Source organism: Bufo bufo, chromosome 6 (genome assembly GCF_905171765.1).
Source record: "Bufo bufo chromosome 6, aBufBuf1.1, whole genome shotgun sequence".
Lineage (NCBI taxonomy): Eukaryota > Metazoa > Chordata > Amphibia > Anura > Bufonidae > Bufo > Bufo bufo.
The window spans coordinates 329,297,399-329,316,504 of NC_053394.1; the positions used below are offsets into that span (position 1 = coordinate 329,297,399).

At 47.6% G+C, this 19,106-nt stretch overlaps 1 protein-coding gene across 3 annotated transcripts in view; it reads right to left on the minus strand.

Moving 5' to 3' along the window:
• Positions 1 to 19,106, minus strand: part of CHD6 (chromodomain helicase DNA binding protein 6) — a 188,699-nt gene that overhangs the window by 36,382 nt on the left and 133,211 nt on the right. For all 3 annotated transcript variants that reach the window (XM_040435016.1, XM_040435018.1, XM_040435017.1), the window contains 5 exons: positions 18,896 to 19,006; positions 18,601 to 18,803; positions 17,767 to 17,966; positions 13,000 to 13,159; positions 11,787 to 11,876 (listed from right to left, as the gene is read on the minus strand). In XM_040435016.1, the coding sequence (XP_040290950.1) occupies positions 11,787 to 11,876; positions 13,000 to 13,159; positions 17,767 to 17,966; positions 18,601 to 18,803; positions 18,896 to 19,006 (764 nt within the window). The remainder of the gene's footprint in view (positions 1 to 11,786; positions 11,877 to 12,999; positions 13,160 to 17,766; positions 17,967 to 18,600; positions 18,804 to 18,895; positions 19,007 to 19,106) is intronic.

Below are 19,106 nucleotides of genomic sequence, written 5' to 3' on the forward strand. Positions count from 1 at the left end.
GCCCTGTACCTCACATGGATCCAGAGATCTCCCCATTCATTGCTCTGCTAGATTTATATCAAGCTGGCAGCTCAAGGGGAGTGTCTTTTCTGCTGCAGCTAAGGGGGCGTGTCTCAGCTCTGCCTATCACAACTAAGGGGTGAGTCTCAGCTCTGCCTATCACAGCTCAGGAGGCAGTTGAAGGATGAAACTAAGCATGTGCGGCCTTCTCAGTGAGGTCAAAGAAATAAGAAAAAACAAACAGCAGGTAGCGCTATACAGACACATTTTATTGAATAACTTAGTGGCTATGCTAAATTTTAAATTAGATGAAATTACAAAAGTATTCAGACCCAGGTGCCGGTTTGAAAACTGTAGAATATTTTTCATGGGACAACCCCTTTAATACCAATATAATATTCAGAGCTATGGCCTCAAAAAGTACTGGAATCTTTATCTTGAGGATAGGCCATGAATATCAAAATCAACTTTGTTAAGATACAACTTTACATCTTCTGGAGGGGAATGAAAACTCCATTCACGAACATATCAATATATAAATGGAATGAATTGCTTTTCAAGACTGGATTTTACAACTTGAGTCTACTCAACATTTATGGCATCATTTATTGGGCCACAATACTGTAACTATAGAGAATAGCCTAATTGCAGTGGGAGAGAGAAAGCAAGAACTAAGAGTCCTTGTGCCATCGCTTGCTACGGTTCTAGACACCCTACGTAGTTTGAATGTGCCCCAGGCAGATGCATTGCCCCGTTCAAGGGTGAAGTAGTCGCACTATCACCAGATTCTGTATATGACAAGCCTGCACACTTCTGGGTTTGCTGACCAGTCACGTTGCCTCCACCGGTTAGTGTGTAATTGTTGCGTCGCCAGATGCTGTAAACGACAGGTCTACATAGTTCGGTCATGTACCAGGCAGCCACATTTCTACCTTTAAATAGTTGGAATATTCACACAACCTCTGAAAGCTGGAGGCAAGTGCAATGCTCCCTGCAGCAGGCGGAGTGGTCGCACTATTTCTGAATGTGCAACAATGGTGTTCTCCAAGGCAGTGGTTTTTCTGTCATTACTAGGTGGAATGTATCAGGCCTACACAGTCCTTACATGTAACTGACAACAGCATTGCCCCATTCCTGGGTGAACAATGGACTAACGCTGTATGACTATTCTATACGGCCCTCTCTTCCTTTGGTCAACTGTCTTTTCTTAGTCAATGGTGACCTAGCTGTGCAGTTGATAGAGGTCATATCCTTCAAGCATATGCACTTCTGATTTATATCTGATGCCGACTGTACCCCTTCCATAGAATCTATGTCTGGTTGCTTGATGTTGCTCTATGATGGGCACTAGTCTTTTCAGTAGTAGTTGTTTTTATTGTTTCTCTCTTTGATTTGTTCTCCAACCCTGTGATCGACAGTCACAACACAGTTTTTTCATCATTGCTAGACTATCTATCTGTCACGACCGCACATATTACCCTTTATAGGTAGGCTGCCATTAGCTACCGTCGCCCTCAGGGTTAGCAACTGTTACGAGTTCCAGACGGCTGCACCACTCCACCACAGTACAGAGTTTTGTAAACTCGATGGACAGCATATCTGGCATGGTTTACGCCCTTACTGCATGCACCTGTCTCCTCACAAGCGAGATAATGGTGCGGTGGCTTTCTCCACATTAGGTACTGGATTTAGCATATCTGCAGCTGGTACCGGATGGTATTTTCCTTTGCTATAGCAGTAACCTAACCATCATCCAGCCAGGTTCTGACCTCTTATGTGATCTGTATGCTTGCACTTAGAAGGAACCATCTGGTTATTGCCTTTTACCTATCCACTCAGAAAATAATTTTTACAGGTGTGTCACAATATACCCATTTTTCTCGCTAATGTCATTGGGGGACGCGGAACAGTGGGACATCCAAAAGAAGTCCCAGAGGTTGGGAAGAGACCAGACATGAGAATGGTTTAACGCAAATTGCTGGCAGAACCGTATGACCTGAACAGGTATCAGGAAAGATCATAGAATGGATCTGGTAGATTGGAAAAACGAAGAGAAAAGGTCCGTATGGCTCTATGACCAGACAGATTCCAAAGAATTGTGGGAAACTGCAAAAAGATCTTGAGAACAGGCACTTGGGATGAAATCCGCAAGCAGAAGGGGAATCAAGAAAGAAAATCCCCAGCTCTGCTGGGAATAAATAAATGGACGAAGGTCAAGGACACGCAGACAAGAGTCTCCACCCTACAGCAGGGCAGAAAGGGAAGGCAGTTCTAAAAATAAGCAGAAAGGCTTAGTTAGAAAAAAAAACATCAGCTGCCCAAACCACCTGAGAACCCAGGAAGATAGAGGGAAGAAATTCTTCAAGAACCTGAGTCTCCCACTGAGGAAACAGCAAGTGGAGTACTAACTAAATGCATCTGCTTAAAAAAAGCCGCCATCCATAACTCCCAGGATTAGGAATGACTGTCAACAGAGCCAAGCTGCAAATGACCCAGGTAAACTGGATAGAACTGAATGCTCTAAGAAAATGATCTAGAAAAGGACAGATCAAAAAGGTAAAATAGGACCGTCTAGAAAGGCTGGGAAAAGAGCCCCTCAAGAGGAAAGAAAATGCCCTAGAAAAGGGTAAATTACTCTTACCGGTAATTGGATTTTCCAATAGCCTCCACAACGGCATTCCCAGGAGGGTGTCTCCGCCTCCAGGACAGGAAACAACGAGGAAGCACAGGAGTTAAGAAGCCTCCTCCCCTTACCTTACCAGTCAATAAGAGAGGACACAGAAGTGATGCAGAAAAAATTATATATTATAGTAAACAAATTACATCATTCGTCTACAAAAAAAAAAAAAAAAAACATTCAAAATTTGGGAGGGAAATCAGTGCCGTTTTGGAGGCTATTGGAAAATCCAATTACCGGTAAGAGTAATTTACCCTTTTCCCCGGCGCCTCCACAACGGCATTCCCAGGAGGACTAACAGAGTAATCAATATCAGGGGGGGGGCACAGCAGATAGAACTTTATGACCAAAGGACAAGTCCTGATCCCTTACTACATCTAGCTTATAGTGCCTGAAAAAAGTCATAGGGTTGGCCCATGTGGCGGCTCTGCAGATCTGTTCCAGAGGGACTGCTTTCGTCTCTGCCCAGGATGAGGCCACTGCCCTTGTAGAATGATCCCTCAATATCCCTGGTGGCTGACAGTTCTTGGTAACGTAGGCAGAGGATATTACGTTCCTAATCCATCTAGCTATGGTTTATTTGCTAGCAGCTTGCCCCTTATTAGGGCCCTGAAATTGCAGAAAGAGGCGGTCCGATTTTCTTAGCGGCTTAGTGGCTTGTAGGTAAGAAAGGACTGATCTCCTGACATCCAGATTATGGAGAGTTCCCTCCGAGTCAGTAGATGGAGACTGAAAAAACGAAGGTAGGGAGACTTCCTGTTCACGATGGAATCTGGATACCACTTTCGGGAGAAAGGCAAGACAAGGCCTGAGGATTATTCGATCATCCAGAATTGTAAGATAGGGAGGCTTGCATGAGAATGCCTGAATTTCTCTAACTCTTCTGGAAGTAGTTATGGCAACTAAAAAAAAACGTCTTCATGGTGAGGAGCCTTAGAGGGATATTATCAATTGGCTCAAACGGAGGAGTAGTGAGAGAAGAAAGAACTAGGCCCAAGTCCCAAGGTTCCTCCGGACGAGGGAAGAAAGAAGTTCTTACTGCCCCCTTCAAAAAACGTTTGATCAGAAGGGAATCTGTCAGTTTTATGTCCAAGAGGGCGCTGAGCGCGGAGATCTGTACCTTTAGAATTGACGGGCGGAGGCCTTTTTCCAACCCAGCTTGCAGGAACTGAAGGACCTGAGGAATATCAGGAGAACAGACACTTCACAAAAAAGAAAAAAAGGCATTCCAGGTTCTCAAGTAGATCCTTGAAGTTATGGGTTTCCGGCTTTTTAGCATCGTGGAAATAACAGCATCTGACAGGCCCTTCTGTTTTAGCAGGAGGCGTTCAGATTCCAGGCCGTCAAACTGAGTTGCTTTACACTGGGAAGATTTACTGGTCCCTGATGGAGTAGGTCTGGGTTTGACGGCAGTATCCAATAAACTCTGGCTGATAGTTTGAGCAGGAGCGGAAACCAAGCCCTTCTTGGCCAGAAGGGGGCCACCATAATTACATGGACCCTCTCTTCCTGAGTTTTTACCAGGACTCTTGGAATGAGGCTGAATGGAGGGAAGGCATAAAGGAGCTGTTTTGGCCACGGCCGGGAGAGGGCGTCTAGCCATACCGGATGATCTTTTTGCGAGAGGGAACAGAACCTTCTGACCTGCCTGTTGCTCTTGGTGGCGAACAGATCTAACACTGGGGTCCCCCACATCTGGCAGATCTGACTGAAAACGTGGTGATTTAGGGACCATTCGGTTTCTCTTATGAGATGTCGACTGAGATAATCGGCCACCACATTTTTTTCTCCCCTGATATGCACCGCAGAAAGGGACAGAAGGCTTCTTTCTGCCCAACAAAAAATGTTTTTCGATACTTCCGCCAGTGAGCGACTTTTGGTTCCCCCTTGTTTGTTTACGTACGCCACAACTGTAGTGTTGTCCGTCAATATTTTTACGTGTTTTGGAGAAGAAGTTTTGTAAAGGGAAAGGAGAACTCTGTGGACTGCTGACAGTTCTCTTAAATTTGAGGAGGCGTCCTGCATGTCTTTCTCCCAGGATCCCTGAACTACTGATCCTGAAGAATGACCTCCCCACCCCGAGTTGCTGACGTCTGTTGTAATGACCATAACATCTCTTGGGCGCCAGTGAACTCCTATGCTCAGGTTTTCCTTTATTCTCCACGAAGTTAGTGACTGTTTTACCTGTTTGGGAACGTGAACCTTTCTGTCTAGAGATGAATTCTTTCCGTCCCATGAGGATAGGAGAAAGGCCTGAAGGACTCTTGTGTGACTTTGGGCCCACCTTACTGACGGGATTGTGGCTGTTAGCAGCCCCAGTACAGCCATGATGTCTCTTATCGAGGACCGATCCCTGCTGGAAAAACGAGACACTGTTTGGATTAAGTGAGATTGTTTGTCTTGAGGGAGGAAAGACATTAGATGCCTTGAGTCCAACAGTACCCCTAAAAAAACCTTTTCCTGATTGGGGAGAAGGTCAGATTTTTTGGGATTTATTATCCACCCTAGAGTTGTAAGACAGTCCCGGATTTGCTTGAGGCGTGATTGTAGAAGTTGGCGCGACTCCGCAAACACCAGAAAGTCGTCCAGGTATGGAACGATCTGTACTCCCTGAAGATGAAGAAATTTCTCTGACATTATTTTTGAAAAAACTCTGGGGGCAGAGGATAGGCCGAAAGGAAGGGCTGTGAACTGAAAATGGGACAATAAATTGCTATCCTTAGAAAACACTGATGCCTGTGGTATATTGGGACGTGGTAATAAGCGTCCTAAAGGTCGACGGTAGCCATAAAGCAGTCTTGCGGAAGGATCTGTGTGGTAGATTTTATGGTCTCCATCTTGAATCTCTTGTAAACGATGGATCTGTTTAGGGACTTTAAATTTATTATTAGGCGAAAGGAGCAGTTTTTTTTTTTATCAAATATATAGGGGAATAGAATCCCTCGCCGTGTTGTTCTTCTGGTACAGGGATGAGGACTCCTTTGAGGAGTAACGTAGTTATCTCTGACTCTAGGGATGCCTGTTTGTCGGGCTGCTGTCTTTGGTTGATAAAGAAATGTTTTTGGGGGGGGGGGAAACAAATTCTAGCTTTAGGCCTTCTCTTATGGTACGAGTGACCCAAGGGGAGGCAAAAATTTCTTGCCAGGCGGAGGAGAATTGTTTTAGTCTGCCTCCTACCTGGATCAGCGTGTCACTGGGTAGGGCGGGTAGAGGCTTCTGGCCTTAAAAAGGTATCCCCTTCCTCTACCTCTAGAAGGCTGCCACCTTTTTGATCCGTCCCTTTTACTCTGATCTGCTCTCGACCTTTTCTGATTTTGAAAAGAACGCCTCTGTTGATAGTAACGATTATCAGAGGGGAATCCTTTTTTCCTATCGGAGGCCTTCTCCAAAATATCATCAAGAGCGGAGCCAAATAACCTATCTCCCTCACATGGGATGGAGCATAGGCGGTTCTTAGAGCCTGCGTCCCCTGTCCATGAACGGAGCCATACCGCCCTACGGGTCGCATTGGCTAAAGCACTGCTTCTTGCAGAGAGCTTAACCAAGTCGGCCGAGGCGTCAGCTAGAAAATTAGATGCTCTCTTTAGGGTAGGAAGGGAGTTTAAGATTTCTTCTCTGGACGTACCCCCTGACAGATTGCTCTCTAACTGATCTAGCCACACTGAGAGGGTTCTGGCCGTACAAGTGGACGCTATGCTGGGACGTAGCATCGCCGTATTTGCCCAGGATTTCCTTAACAAACTTTCGCATTTTTTGTCCATCGGGTCTTTTAGGAGACCCATATCCTCAAAGGGCAGCGAGGATTTCTTTGAAATACGGGCCACCGGTGCATCTATTTTGGGAGTTTTATCCCACAAATCAGAGTCAGACTCTGAAAAGGGGTATTTGCGCTTGATGGCGGCCGATACAGTCCACCTTCTATCAGGATTCTTCCATTCCCTGGAAATAAGAGCTTTAATACACTGCTCAAAAAAATAAAGGGAACACTTAAACAACACAATGTAACTCCAAGTCAATCACACTTCTGTGAAATCAAACTGTCCACTTAGGAAGCAACACTGAGTGACAATCAATTTCACGTGCTGTTGTGCAAATGGGATAGACAACAGGTGGAAATTATAGGCAATTAGCAAGACACCCCCAATAAAGGAATGGTTCTGCAGGTGGTGATCACAGACCACTTCTCAGTTCCTATGCTTCCTGGCTGATGTTTTGGTCACTTTTGAATGCTGGCGGTGCTTTCACTCTAGTGGTAGCATGAGACGGAGTCTACAACCCACACAAGTGGCTCAGGTAGTGCAGCTTATCCAGGATGGCACATCAATGCGAGCTGTGGCAAGAAGGTTTGCTGTGTCTGTCAGCGTAGTGTCCAGAGCATGGAGGCGCTACCAGGAGACAGGCCAGTACATCAGGAGACGTGGAGAAGGCCGTAGGAGGGCAACAACCCAGCAGCAGGACCGCTACCTCCACCTTTGTGTAAGGAGGAACAGGAGGAGCACTGCCAGAGCCTTGCAAAATGACCTCCAGCAGGCCACAAATGTGCATGTGTCTGCTCAAACGGTCAGAAACAGACTTCATGAGGGTGATATGAGGGCCCGACGTCCACAGGTGGGGGTTGTGCTTACAGCCCAACACCGTGCAGGACGTTTGGCATTTGCCAGAGAACACCAAGATTGGCAAATTCGCCACTGGCTCCCTGTGCTCTTCACAGATGAAAGCAGGTTCACACTGAGCACATGTGACAGACGTGACAGAGTCTGGAGACGCCGTGGAGAACGTTCTGCTGCCTGCAACATCCTCCAGCAATGCCAGCATGACCGTTTTGGCATTGGGTCAGTAATGGTGTGGGGTGGCATTTCTTTGGAGGGCCGCACAGCCCTCCATGTGCTCGCCAGAGGTAGCCTGACTGTCATTAGGTACCGAGATGAGATCCTCAGACCCCTTGTGAGACCATATGCTGGTGCGGTTGGCCCTGGGTTCCTCCTAATGCAAGACAATGCTAGACCTCATGTGGCTGGAGTGTGTCAGCAGTTCCTGCAAGATGAAGGCATTAATGCTATGGACCGGCCTGCCCATTCCCCAGACCTGAATCCAATTGAGCACATCTGGGACATCATGTCTCGCTCTATCCACCAACATCACGTTGCACCACAGACTGTCCAGGAGTTGGCAGATGCTTTAGTCCAGGTCTGGGAGGAGATCCCTCAGGAGACCGTCCGCCACCTCATCAGGAGCATGCCCAGGCGTTGTAGGGAGGTCATACAGGCACGTGGAGGCCACACACACTACTGAGCCTCATTTTGACTTGTTTTAAGGACATTACATCAAAGTTGGATCAGCCTGTAGTGTGTTTTTCCACTTTAATTTTGAGTGTGACTCCAAATCCAGACCTCCATGGGTTAAAAAATTTGATTTCCATTTTTTTATTTTTGTGTGATTTTGTTGTCAGCACATTCAACTATGTAAAGAACAAAGTATTTCAGAAGAATATTTAAATAACTCAGATCTAGGATGTGTTATTTTTGTGTTCCCTTTATTTTTTTGAGCAGTGTATTATTGTGGATGGGGAAGGATCTCTTCTTCTTTTCCCCCAACCCCTGAAAAATTTGATCGTGAAGGGACTGAGTCTCTTTTACGTCTTCTAATTTTAGGGTAGATTTAATATCCTTCAGTAGGGATTGCGTTTCTTCGGGAAAGCACATAGGCCTCCCTGCAGCATCCTCAGAGGATAAGGAGACTTGATCATCAAGTAACTCCCCTTCATCCAGATCCACTTGGTCTGATATTTCCAAATTTAGGGAACGGGAAGGCCCAGGGGAAAGCGCCAATTGTCTAGAATCAGCCGCAGCTTTAATCTCTTCTCTAATGAGGGTTCGCATGGACTCCACGAAGGAAGGGGATTCTTCTGAGATAATCTTTTCAGTACATTTAGGGCAAAGGGTCTTCTTCGGATCCGACACCAAGCCTTTACGGCAACGACCACACTTCCTGCGCCCTGAATCTCCTTTGGGTTTAAGCTTTCTGGACTCACTGTCCTAAAAGGAATAAAACAATCTTTGTATAGGACAAAGGAGAGACCCAGAGTAAGGGTGGTGAGGGGTCAGTATAGTAAAATTACAGACACCCAGCGTGCAGGGGGAGGAGAGGTCCAGGACTCCTTAACCCTATATACCTATGTGGAAATATATATAAAAAATAGGGATGACTCCCCCCTGGGAGGAGGCTTACCGGGCTGAGGGCCGAGACAGCGGGATCACCGGAGCGTTTTGTCGACTATCTGTCGCTGGAAGGCATCTCTGCAGATTACCGGCGGCGGTGGATGTGAGCTCCCGCCGCGCGCAGGAGCAGTCTTCCTGCGAGAATCCCTTGGCCAAGGAGATCTCGTTCCGGTGACGTCACGACGCCCGATCCCGCGCGAGTTCCGGCAGGGATGCCTGAGATCAGGACTTACTCCAGAGGATCGAGGAAGGGAGGCAATGCGTCCCCGGGGCCCCCAATCCCTGCACCAGCCCTCCTGAACGACAGGGAAAGGACCAGACCGGTGCGGTATCCAAGTTCCTGGATAACCCCAGGAGTGGCTTCCACGCACGTCCGAGGACAGGAAACAACGACTGGTAAGGTAAGGGGAGGAGGCTCCTTAAATCCTGTGCTTCCTCGTTGTTTCCTGTCCTGGAGGCGGAGACACCCTCCTGGGAATGCCGTTGTGGAGCCGCCGGGGAAAAGGACAAGCGTGGTCCTAAACCAAAGAATAACCCCCTGGAGAATGGCTAATGGAAAACCCTGAAAAATACCCACCAAGACAAAGGGAAGATGGTTTTGTACAAAATGGATGGAAAGGAACCTTACGGGGAAGACAACCAAGCATGGAAGACCTCAAATACCTACAGTCAGGTCCATAAATATTGGGACATCTACACAATTCTAAGGCTCTACACACCACCACAATGGATTTGAAATGAAACAAACAAGGTGTGCTTTAACTGCAGACTGTTTTAATTTGAGGGTATTTACATCCAAATCAGGTAAATGGTGTAGGAATTACAACATTTTGCATATGTGCCTCCCACTTGTTAAGGGACCAAAAGTAATGGGACAGAATAATATTCATAAATCAAACTTTCACTTTTTAATACTTGGTTGCAAATCCTTTACAGTCAATTACAGCCTGAAGTCTGGAACGCATAGTCATCACCAGACGCTGGGTTTCATCTCTGGTGATGCTCTGCCAGGCCTCTACTGCAACTGTCTTCAGTTCCTGCTTGTTCTTGGGGCATTTTCTCTTTAGTTTTGTCTTCAGAAAGTGAAATGCATGCTCAATCGGATTCAGGTCAGGTAATTGACTTGGCCATAACTTGCATAACATTCCACTTCTTTCCCTTAAAAAACTCTTTGGTTGCTTTTGCAGTATGCTTTGGGTCATTGTCCATCTGCACTGTGAAGCGCCGTCCAATGAGTTCTGAAGCATTTGGCTGAAAATGAGCAGATAATATTGCCCGAAACACTTCAGAATTCATACTGCAGCTTTTGTCAGGAGTCACATCATTAATAAATACAAGAGAACCAGTTCCATTGGCAGCCATACATGCCCACGCCATGACACTACCACCACCATGCTTCACTGATGAGGTGGCATGCTTAGGATCATGAGCAGTTCCTTTCCTTCTCCATACTCTTCTTTTCCTATCACTCTGGTACAAGTTGATCTTGGTCTCATCTGTCCATAGGATTTTGTTCCAGAACTGTGAAGGCTTTTTTAGATGTCGTTTGGCAAACTCTAATCTGGCCTTCCTGTTTTTGAGGCTCATCAATGGTTTACATCTTGTGGTGAACCCTCTGTATTCACTCTGGTGAAGTCTTCTCTTGATTGTTGACTTTGACACACATACACCTACCTCCTGGAGAGTGTTCTTGATCTGGCCAACTGTTGTGAAAGGTGTTTTCTTCACCAGGGAAAGAATTCTTCGGTCATCCACCACTGTTGTTTTCCGTGGTCTTCAGGATCTTTTGGTGTTGCTGAGCTCACCGGTGCGTTCCTTCTTTTTAAGGATGTTCCAAACAGTTGTTTTGGCCACGCCTAATGTTTTTGCTATTTCTATGATGGGTTTGTTTTGTTTTTTCAGTCTAATGATGACTTGCTTCACTGATAGTGACAGCTCTTTGGATCTCATCTTGACAGTGGACAGCAACAGATTCCAAATGCAAATAGCACACTTGAAATGAACTCTGGACCTTTTATCTGCTCATTGTAATTGGGATAATGAGGGAATAACACACGCCTGGCCATGGAACAGCCGAGAAACCAATTGTCCCATTACTTTTAGTCCCTTAACAAGTGGGAGGCACATATGCAAACTGTTGTAATTCCTACACCGTTCACCTGATTTGGATGTAAATAACCTTAAATTAAAGCTGACAGTCTGCAGTTAAAGCACATCTTGTTCATTTCATTTCAAATCCATTGTGGTGGTGGTGTATAGAGCCAACAATCTTAGAATTGTGTAGATGTCACAATATTTATGAACCTGACTGTATGTGAGGGCCCAGGAGCAGAGTCAGGGAAAAGGGGAAAACAAGGAAGCAATGGTGGACTGGACTTATTGAGTTATGGAATACAGAATTTTCACCACAGGAAGGGATTAAGACCACTTAACCTGGCGATGTACCCTGTAGTGAGCCGCATGGGAGAGGGAAGAGGGGGTTGTAGTGACCCCCAGTTAGGGAATAAAATGGCCTAAAAAGAGTCCCTGGGCACTGGAGGATGAGTGATGGCCAAGGACCATAGAGGAAAAAAGAAGGGCCAGAGGGAAACAGAAAAGGTCCTATGGAAGGTGCGGGGGAAGGGGGACTAAAAAGACCCTAACCAGGAGGGAAAGGGGGGTATATAGGAAGAAAGTCAAAAGCGAAAATAAAAAGGCAGGTGGTGTCTGCCTCCTACAGACACTAGACTAAAACTGATTACACTAGCGTCTGTGGCTTCAAAAACTACATTCAAACAGCACATGATAAACCACTTTTGCGGCATCAGTGGGTGGTCTGAGCAAACTGACCCCACCAATGTGATGTTTTGACACTCCTAATTGACATCTCAGGTGGTTGCTTTTAACCTCACCTTGCAATTACACCTTCTAAGGCCTTGGCAGCAGCATCTCCCAGAACCTCTGCCTTGAGGTAGTACAGCATACGCACTCGAAGGAGGACCCTATCAAGAGAAAAAACCATATGTAACATAATTTTTGTTAACATTCAATATAAATGACAAACTGCAAAAAATGACACAAAAATGTTTTACAAATTTTTAAATTAATTCAATAAAAATTCATGTGTCTACATATTTAGAATATACAGCTCCCTTCCTTATTATTTAGCCTTACGTATCATAACTATATTGTATGCATGTATTATTTTACTATAAAACTCACAATATCAGATGTTAAAGGTTCACTAAGGCTACTTTCACACTGGCGTTTCTGGGTCCGCTTGTGAGATCCGTTTCAGGGCTCTCACAAGCGGCCCAAAACGGATCAGTCCAACCCCAATGTATTCTGAATGGATAAGGATCCGTTCAGAATGCATCAGTTTGCCTCCGTTCAGCCTCCATTCCGCTCTGAAGGCGGACACCAAAACGCTGCTTGCAGTGTTTTGGTGTCCGCCTGACGATGCGGAGCCAAACGGATCCGTCCTGACTTACAATGTAAGTCAATGGGGACAGATCCGTTTTCACTGACACAATATGGTGTAATTGGAAACAGATCCGCCTCCCATTGACTTTCAATGTAAGTCAAAACGGATCTGTTTGCATTATCATGAACAAAAAAAAAAATATATATTTTTTTTTTTGTTCATGGTAATGCAAACGGATTCGTTCTCAACGGATACAATCATTTGCATTATAGGTGCGGATCCGTCTGTGCAGATACCAGACGGATCCGCACCTAACGCAGGTGTGAAAGTAGCCTAAGTTTTCAGAAAATGTCATAGAGACAAAGATTTGATATGTCGTAGAGATCAAAGGTTTTGATCGGTGGGGGTCAGAGTGCTGAGACCCCCACTGATCCATTGACTGAGTACAGAGAAGCGCTCGCATATCTCCTCGCTGTCGAAGACGGAACCACAGACTTACTATTAAAGCAGTCTCACTTCCTCTCCTGCATCGAGGAGACAGAGTGTAAGATGGGTGCCTTTCTCTCTCCTCGTTCTAGCAATTGGTGGGGGGGGGGGGCTCAACAATCAGACCGCCACCAATCAAAACCTTTGATATGTTGCTGACAAATCAAACCTCAGTGAATCTTTAAGCACATAATACAAGAGACTTTTATACTCACTTATTGCAGTGCTGCTTCAGATGCTTTTTGTAGCTGTCGTCATGCAAGACAATCTCAGGGTTGCAGCCAGCAAGCCAATCTGCATTTTTAATCTCTGGGAGCAACATTTGGCTCTTCATTTTCTTCCCCTTTCTCCCACGTGGGACTGGTGCAGATAAACCTGCAGCAAATATGAAATCTAAATTAAAGGGGGTCTGCAGTTTTTTTTTAAACCGATGATCATCCTCTGGACAGATCATCAGCATCTGATCGTCAGGGGTCCCGCGGCCTTCTCGCTCTTTACCGCAGGCCCAGTGACGTCACGACTAGTATCAATGGCCTGGGCGCGGCTAAGCTCTGTTTACTTGAATGGAGCTTAGCCGCGCCCAGCCCAGTGATAATTGTGACGTCACTGGGCCTGCGGTAAACAGCGAGAAGGCCGCTGCACTACTGCCAGCACCGCTGCCTTCTCAAACAGCTGATTGGCAGGGGTTCTGGGTGTCAGACCCCCGCCGATCATCAGTTTAAAAAAAACTGCAGAACCCCTTTAAATATATTAGCAGCATTTGCACAAACCTCTTTGCTAGCTTGCAACAATGTATCAGGCTGTTCTAATTATGCTCACAGAGCATTACCTAGACTGGATACAATTGTATCCACCACTCAAGAGAGCAGGACTGGCCATGCACAGATTTAAAGGGTAACTGTCATGTTTTCATCAAAAAAATTTTTTTTTAGCATATGTAAGGCTACTTTCACACTTGTGTTAGGAGCGGATCCGTCTGGTGTCTGTACAGACGGATCCGCTCCTATAATGCAAACGCTTGCATCCGTTCAGAACGGATCCGTCTGCATAACTGTTTTTTTTTCAGATCTGATTTTTCACTTTGTGAAAACTCAGATCCGACAGTATATTCTAACACAGAGGCGTTCCCCTGGTGATGGGGACGCCTCAAGTTAGAATATACTAAATGAACTGTGTACATGACTGCCCCCTGCTGCCTGTACATGACTGCCTCCCTCCCCCCCCTGTTTTTAACTCATTGGTTGCCAGTGCGGCCGGCCCACCCTGTTTTTAAGTCATTGGTGGCCAGTGCGGCCGGCCCCCCCTCCCCCCCCCCCCCTAATTAAAATGACCGATCCCCCATCATTGGTGGCAGCGGAGAGTTCCGATCGGAGTCCCAGTTTAATCGCTGGGACTCCTATCGGTAACCATGGCAACCTGGACGCTACTGCATTCCTGGCTGCCATGGTTACTTAGCCATTTTAGAAGCATTATTCTTACCTGCGATGTCTGTGACCGGCCGGGCGCTCCTCCTACTGGTAAGTGAAAGGTCTGTGCTATAAGCAATGCGCCGCATTTGTCCCTTCGAGGAACGGGAGTAATAACTCCATTGTCCAGAAAGGCACGAATGGCTTCGGAGAAGGCGGCCGCACACTCGGGGTTCCGCGGAGAACAGGACAGAAAGAAACGATCCGGAGGGAGGGACGCGAACTCGATTTTGTATCCGGATGACACAATCTCGAGTGCCCAGGCGTCGGAGACGTGTGCCTGCCAGATGTCCCTGAAAAGGAGGGGGCACACCTTCAGGCGGAGGTCTGCTTGGCCGTGGAGGGGCGAGCAGGTTGGGACTTACGCCAGGAGGGCCGAGTCCGAAAAAAGGGCTTCTTCTGCCTATCCTGGGAGGAACTAGAGGAGGGAAGGGTCGCGGGCCGAGGGCCGGAGGACCTGCGGGAGGACCGAAAAACGAGAGAACCCAGGACGGCCTCGAGTGGCGCCCTTGGTCCTGGACTGGGGAAGATGGGTGCTCTTTCCACCCGTGGCTTCAGAAATGATCTCGTCCAAGCAGGTCCCGAATAAACGGGAACCCGTAAAGGGGAATCCAGCAAGAGACCGTTTGGAAGCGGCATCCGCCGTCCAAACTTTCAGCCAAAGTTCTCTCCTGACTGAGACAGCCAGAGCAGAGGAACGGGCTATGAGGGCACCCGCATCAAGGGAGGCCTCACAAATGAATTTCCCTGCCTGAACAACGAGCTGGGCTAAAGAACGGAGGTCCTGAAGAGAGATGTCCGAAGCAAGTTCCTGGTCAAGTTGGGAAGCCCATTCCGAGACCGCCTTCCCGGTTTAGGCGGAAGCAAAGACCGGTCTGAGGGCTGATCCGGAGGCGGCAAATATGGCTTTCGTAAGGGATTCCATGCGACGGTCTTCAGTGGACTGAAGAGAGGAGCCGTCCGCCACAGGAATGGCTGTGTTTTTAGACAGGCAGGCCACGGGAGGGTCGACCTTAGGTGGAGACGCCCAAGTGGAGATGCAATCCGCTGGGAAGGGATAACAGATATCTAACTTCTTGGGGGGGGGGGGGGCCTTAGAGACCACCGAAGTCGGCATGGAGAGGGAAAACAGTGGACGCCTGTTTGGGGCGGAAAAACGACACACCGGCCTTGTCAGTGCTGGGAGGGTCGTTGTGAATTTTAAAGGTGTCGCGAATATTAGCAATGAGATGACCCACAGCAGAGGCTAGCTTGGACGGCAATGCCGAGTCCATGTCCCAATCTGAATCCACCAATTCTCCCTCAGAGGGCATGTCCTGTGAGGAGGAGTGACCCGACTGAGTCCGCACACGCGGAGGAGATAGGGACGCATCCGAGGAAGATGCGCACTCCGCCCTGGAGCGCTTCTGGAGGCGTCGCTGGGAGCGAGGGACCCCGACGGGTCGCAGAAGCTGCGGACCCGGAGGGTACGACAGGGGGTGTAGCAGGCTGCGTGTCTACAAGGCGGCCCACAACATGAGTAAGGCTTTCCACGGCCTGGGACAGGGATCTTGCCCAGTCAGGTGGATCCGAGGAAACAGGGTGGCGGCACAGCAAGTGGCAGACCCTGTATTGGGGCCTGGCATGCAGAGCAATGCGGGTGAGATTGCCCCCGTGGAAAGAGTGCTTCACAGGCGGTGCAGGCGTGGTACCAGGGTCTAGGGGCCCCTGAGGGGTCAGACATGTTGGTGATGAGAAAAATAGGCAGCTCCTGGAAGAGGGGGCTGTCCAGGCTAGGGGCCGCTGGTGCTAGGAAGGGGTTAACAGTCCTACCAGACCCGGAGACCTCAGGGAGTGAGGAAGGTAACGGCAGCAGTGCAGCAGCAGCAACAGTGGCAGGAGGGACGTCCAGAACCAGAGCGTCAAGCCGCAGGGAGGCGAGACAGCAGCGGTGGCAACAGGCTCTTGCGGTGGCTTGGAAGGCGGGAGGAATGTGAGTGGAGCGGGAAGCGAAGCCCCGCCCCCCCACCGATGCTTTGTTCGTGCGCACAATTCAAATTTAGAGAAAAAGAGGGGGGGAGCGTCCAGCACGCTGTAAATGAAAGGCCGCGACCCCATAGAGCACAATGAATATGCCCATAGATAAACCACACGACCCGAGGGGCGCAGAGTAAGGGAGAGCCGCTCTCTCCTAAAGGCAGAGGAATAGAGCGACTGCCGCGATTCTCCCTGCGCGCGGAGCATTGCGATGCCGCCGGCAGTGAAGGGGTGCGCCGGCTGCTTGCTGCTGCGGCAGGCGCCTGCCTGCGATCCTAGCCTGGATGCCCCTGAAGTAAAGGCTCTTGGCCTGTAGTAGGGATCCCAGCCTGTAGTCCCAGGATCCCAGCCTGGATGCCCTCCTGGAGGGGCGGCCTGAGAAGGTGGAGGATGCCCTGGAGGGGTAAAAACAGGTGGCCAAGCGAAGTTCGGGAGGGGAGGGGGGGGGCTGGAACAGCCACTCTCACCATCCTGAAGTCTTCACCCTCTGTCCATTCCAGCAGGGTCGCCCCTTCAGCTACTGGCACCGCAGTGGCAGGAAGCTGGAGAGTGGCTTGACGTGTGGGCGACCCTTACGCTGGCGGGATGCAGGGGAGCTGGGCTGCCTCCTTGTCTTCTGTGGGGGAGGCAGCAGTGGGGATGACCGGCACTGGCACAGCTCGACCCCGGGAGAAACAGAGAGGTCCAGGCGTCTCTGTTGTCCCTGTGAATATAAAAGAAAGAACAGCCCTGCGGAGCAGGGAGTGTCTTGTCTCCTTGGACACTAAGCAAAACTGGTAGTCTCTCTCTCCAGGCTGAGGGTATAGCTGCTGGAGGAGGGGCTTAACAGTTTTCACTTAGTGTCACGCCTCCTAGGGAGTTGAGCTATACCCAAGGTTTCCTGTGTCCCCCAAGGAAATGGGCGAGAAAACTGCTTTCCCTCACTTCCCATACACACTTACAGTAGCCAGCAGTTCCCTGCCAGCCAGCGAATCAGATTGGATTACTGAGAGACATGCCTCCTCACTCTGAAGCCTAATGCAGGCATGCAGTGTGAAGGACCGCCCCTCTGTCTTCTGTTTACATTAAGTTGGTAGACAGACAAGCCCTAGCCACGGTCTTTTAAGGGAGCAGTGGAAAGGGACAGAGGACATTAATGAAAGCTGTTATTAAAGGGTAATTACAGATCTTTTGACAATCATTGACATACTAACTCAGATATACATGTATAGCTCTAATAAATTAGCAAATAAAATAAAAAATGACATCTACCCTTTAAAGCCTGGGAATGTAAAGAGTGGTCTCATTTACTGACAGCAAAAAAATACCTGAATCTGGAGTATTAAATGGTCACTAACATTTCTCACAACTTTGCATTAATTAATAGTATAAGCGACCAAAAGAAACTTTGTAATATGTCTTATCAATGAGAAATGTCTAGTCTCCAGTTATCAGCCATTTACTTCTCTCCCCTTACCCCCTGCTAATTGCTTTTCATTTTGAAAAATAATCAGTCAATACCTGAGTGGTTTTGCAGAGCCTGGTTGTATCCGTCCTTTGTGGGAGTAATTAGGTCCCAGATGAAACTTTTGATTTTCTCATCTCCTTTGTAATGTTTGACACAATAAACCAGCAAAGCCCTGCAGATCATCTCCATATCTTTTTCATTTAGATGCCATTTGAATCGGCCAAGCGTCAGGATGTCCTTCCAGCGTCCCCAGCTGCAGAATTAACAGGATTAAAATGGAGCATTCAGCGAACTGCAATGGCTCTACCGAAAAGCAAATACAGCTTTGCTGATCATAAAAAGAAGACTTGAAATCTGCTCTGTGTACCAATATAACAGAATATAACATGATACTAAAGGCTGTCTTTTAAAGGGGTTGTCCAATCCTTTTATATTGCTGCATCCCTTATTCTCGAAGGACAGACACAGCGCCATCCCTTGTGTAGAGGATAGAGCATAGAGCCGATTACTGCAACGCTGATCCTGTTTATTTCAATGTAACCAACTATGTCCACTATACCACGGATAGAGCTATGTAGTTCAGGTGTTGGAGCTATTATCAAACAGCTAATCACAGAGGGGGTGTGGGGTGTAGGTCCCCAGCTAATCGGAGATTGATGGCCATCAATATAAAAAGGACTGGACAACCCCTTTAACATTGGCTGTTGGGAAACCGTGTCAGAGTGAGGGCTGTTGTGTAACCCCTAAAGTCTATTAGACCCATCTCATGAAAAACAAGTGCCTGAATTGTGTGCAGGCATACTGTCGATCCTTCTTCGAGAAGTCTAATGAGACAGTGGCCATATTGAGAAGGAAATTGCAATACTTCCTTTATTACACCAACCTACCCAAATATGAGAAGGTTCTTCTCTACCCTGAAGCATTCTGCCCGCAGATAGCGTCGCGTTTTGTCATTTAGTCGCCGTGACCTTGTAGGACGCTCCTCAGTATCGCTCTCCAACTCTGAGAACTCCATTAGCTCGTCATCCTCAAATGAATTGTAGTGTTTCGTTTGCTTTCTTACACGAGGGCGGTCAATGACTAAACTGTCCTAAATGATTGAAGAAGTGCAGAAATTATTGTGGTGGTGAAATAACCAGACTGCGAATTTAAAAAAAGACAACAAAAAAAAAACACAGGTACCTTCTCATTTTTGCCATCTGTGTCCAGCTCTGCAATCTTTGCCCATTTTTGCCAGAAGTTAGGGTCATCTAGCGAGATGTCTGTTCTATTACCAGAAGACACAAAACTGGCCTGTGGAGGCATTGGAAAACATGCAACTAAGAAATTAACAAGAAGGGGCAAACCCTAAAACATGTAGAGAATATGTATATATGCAATTGTCTACCTCTCC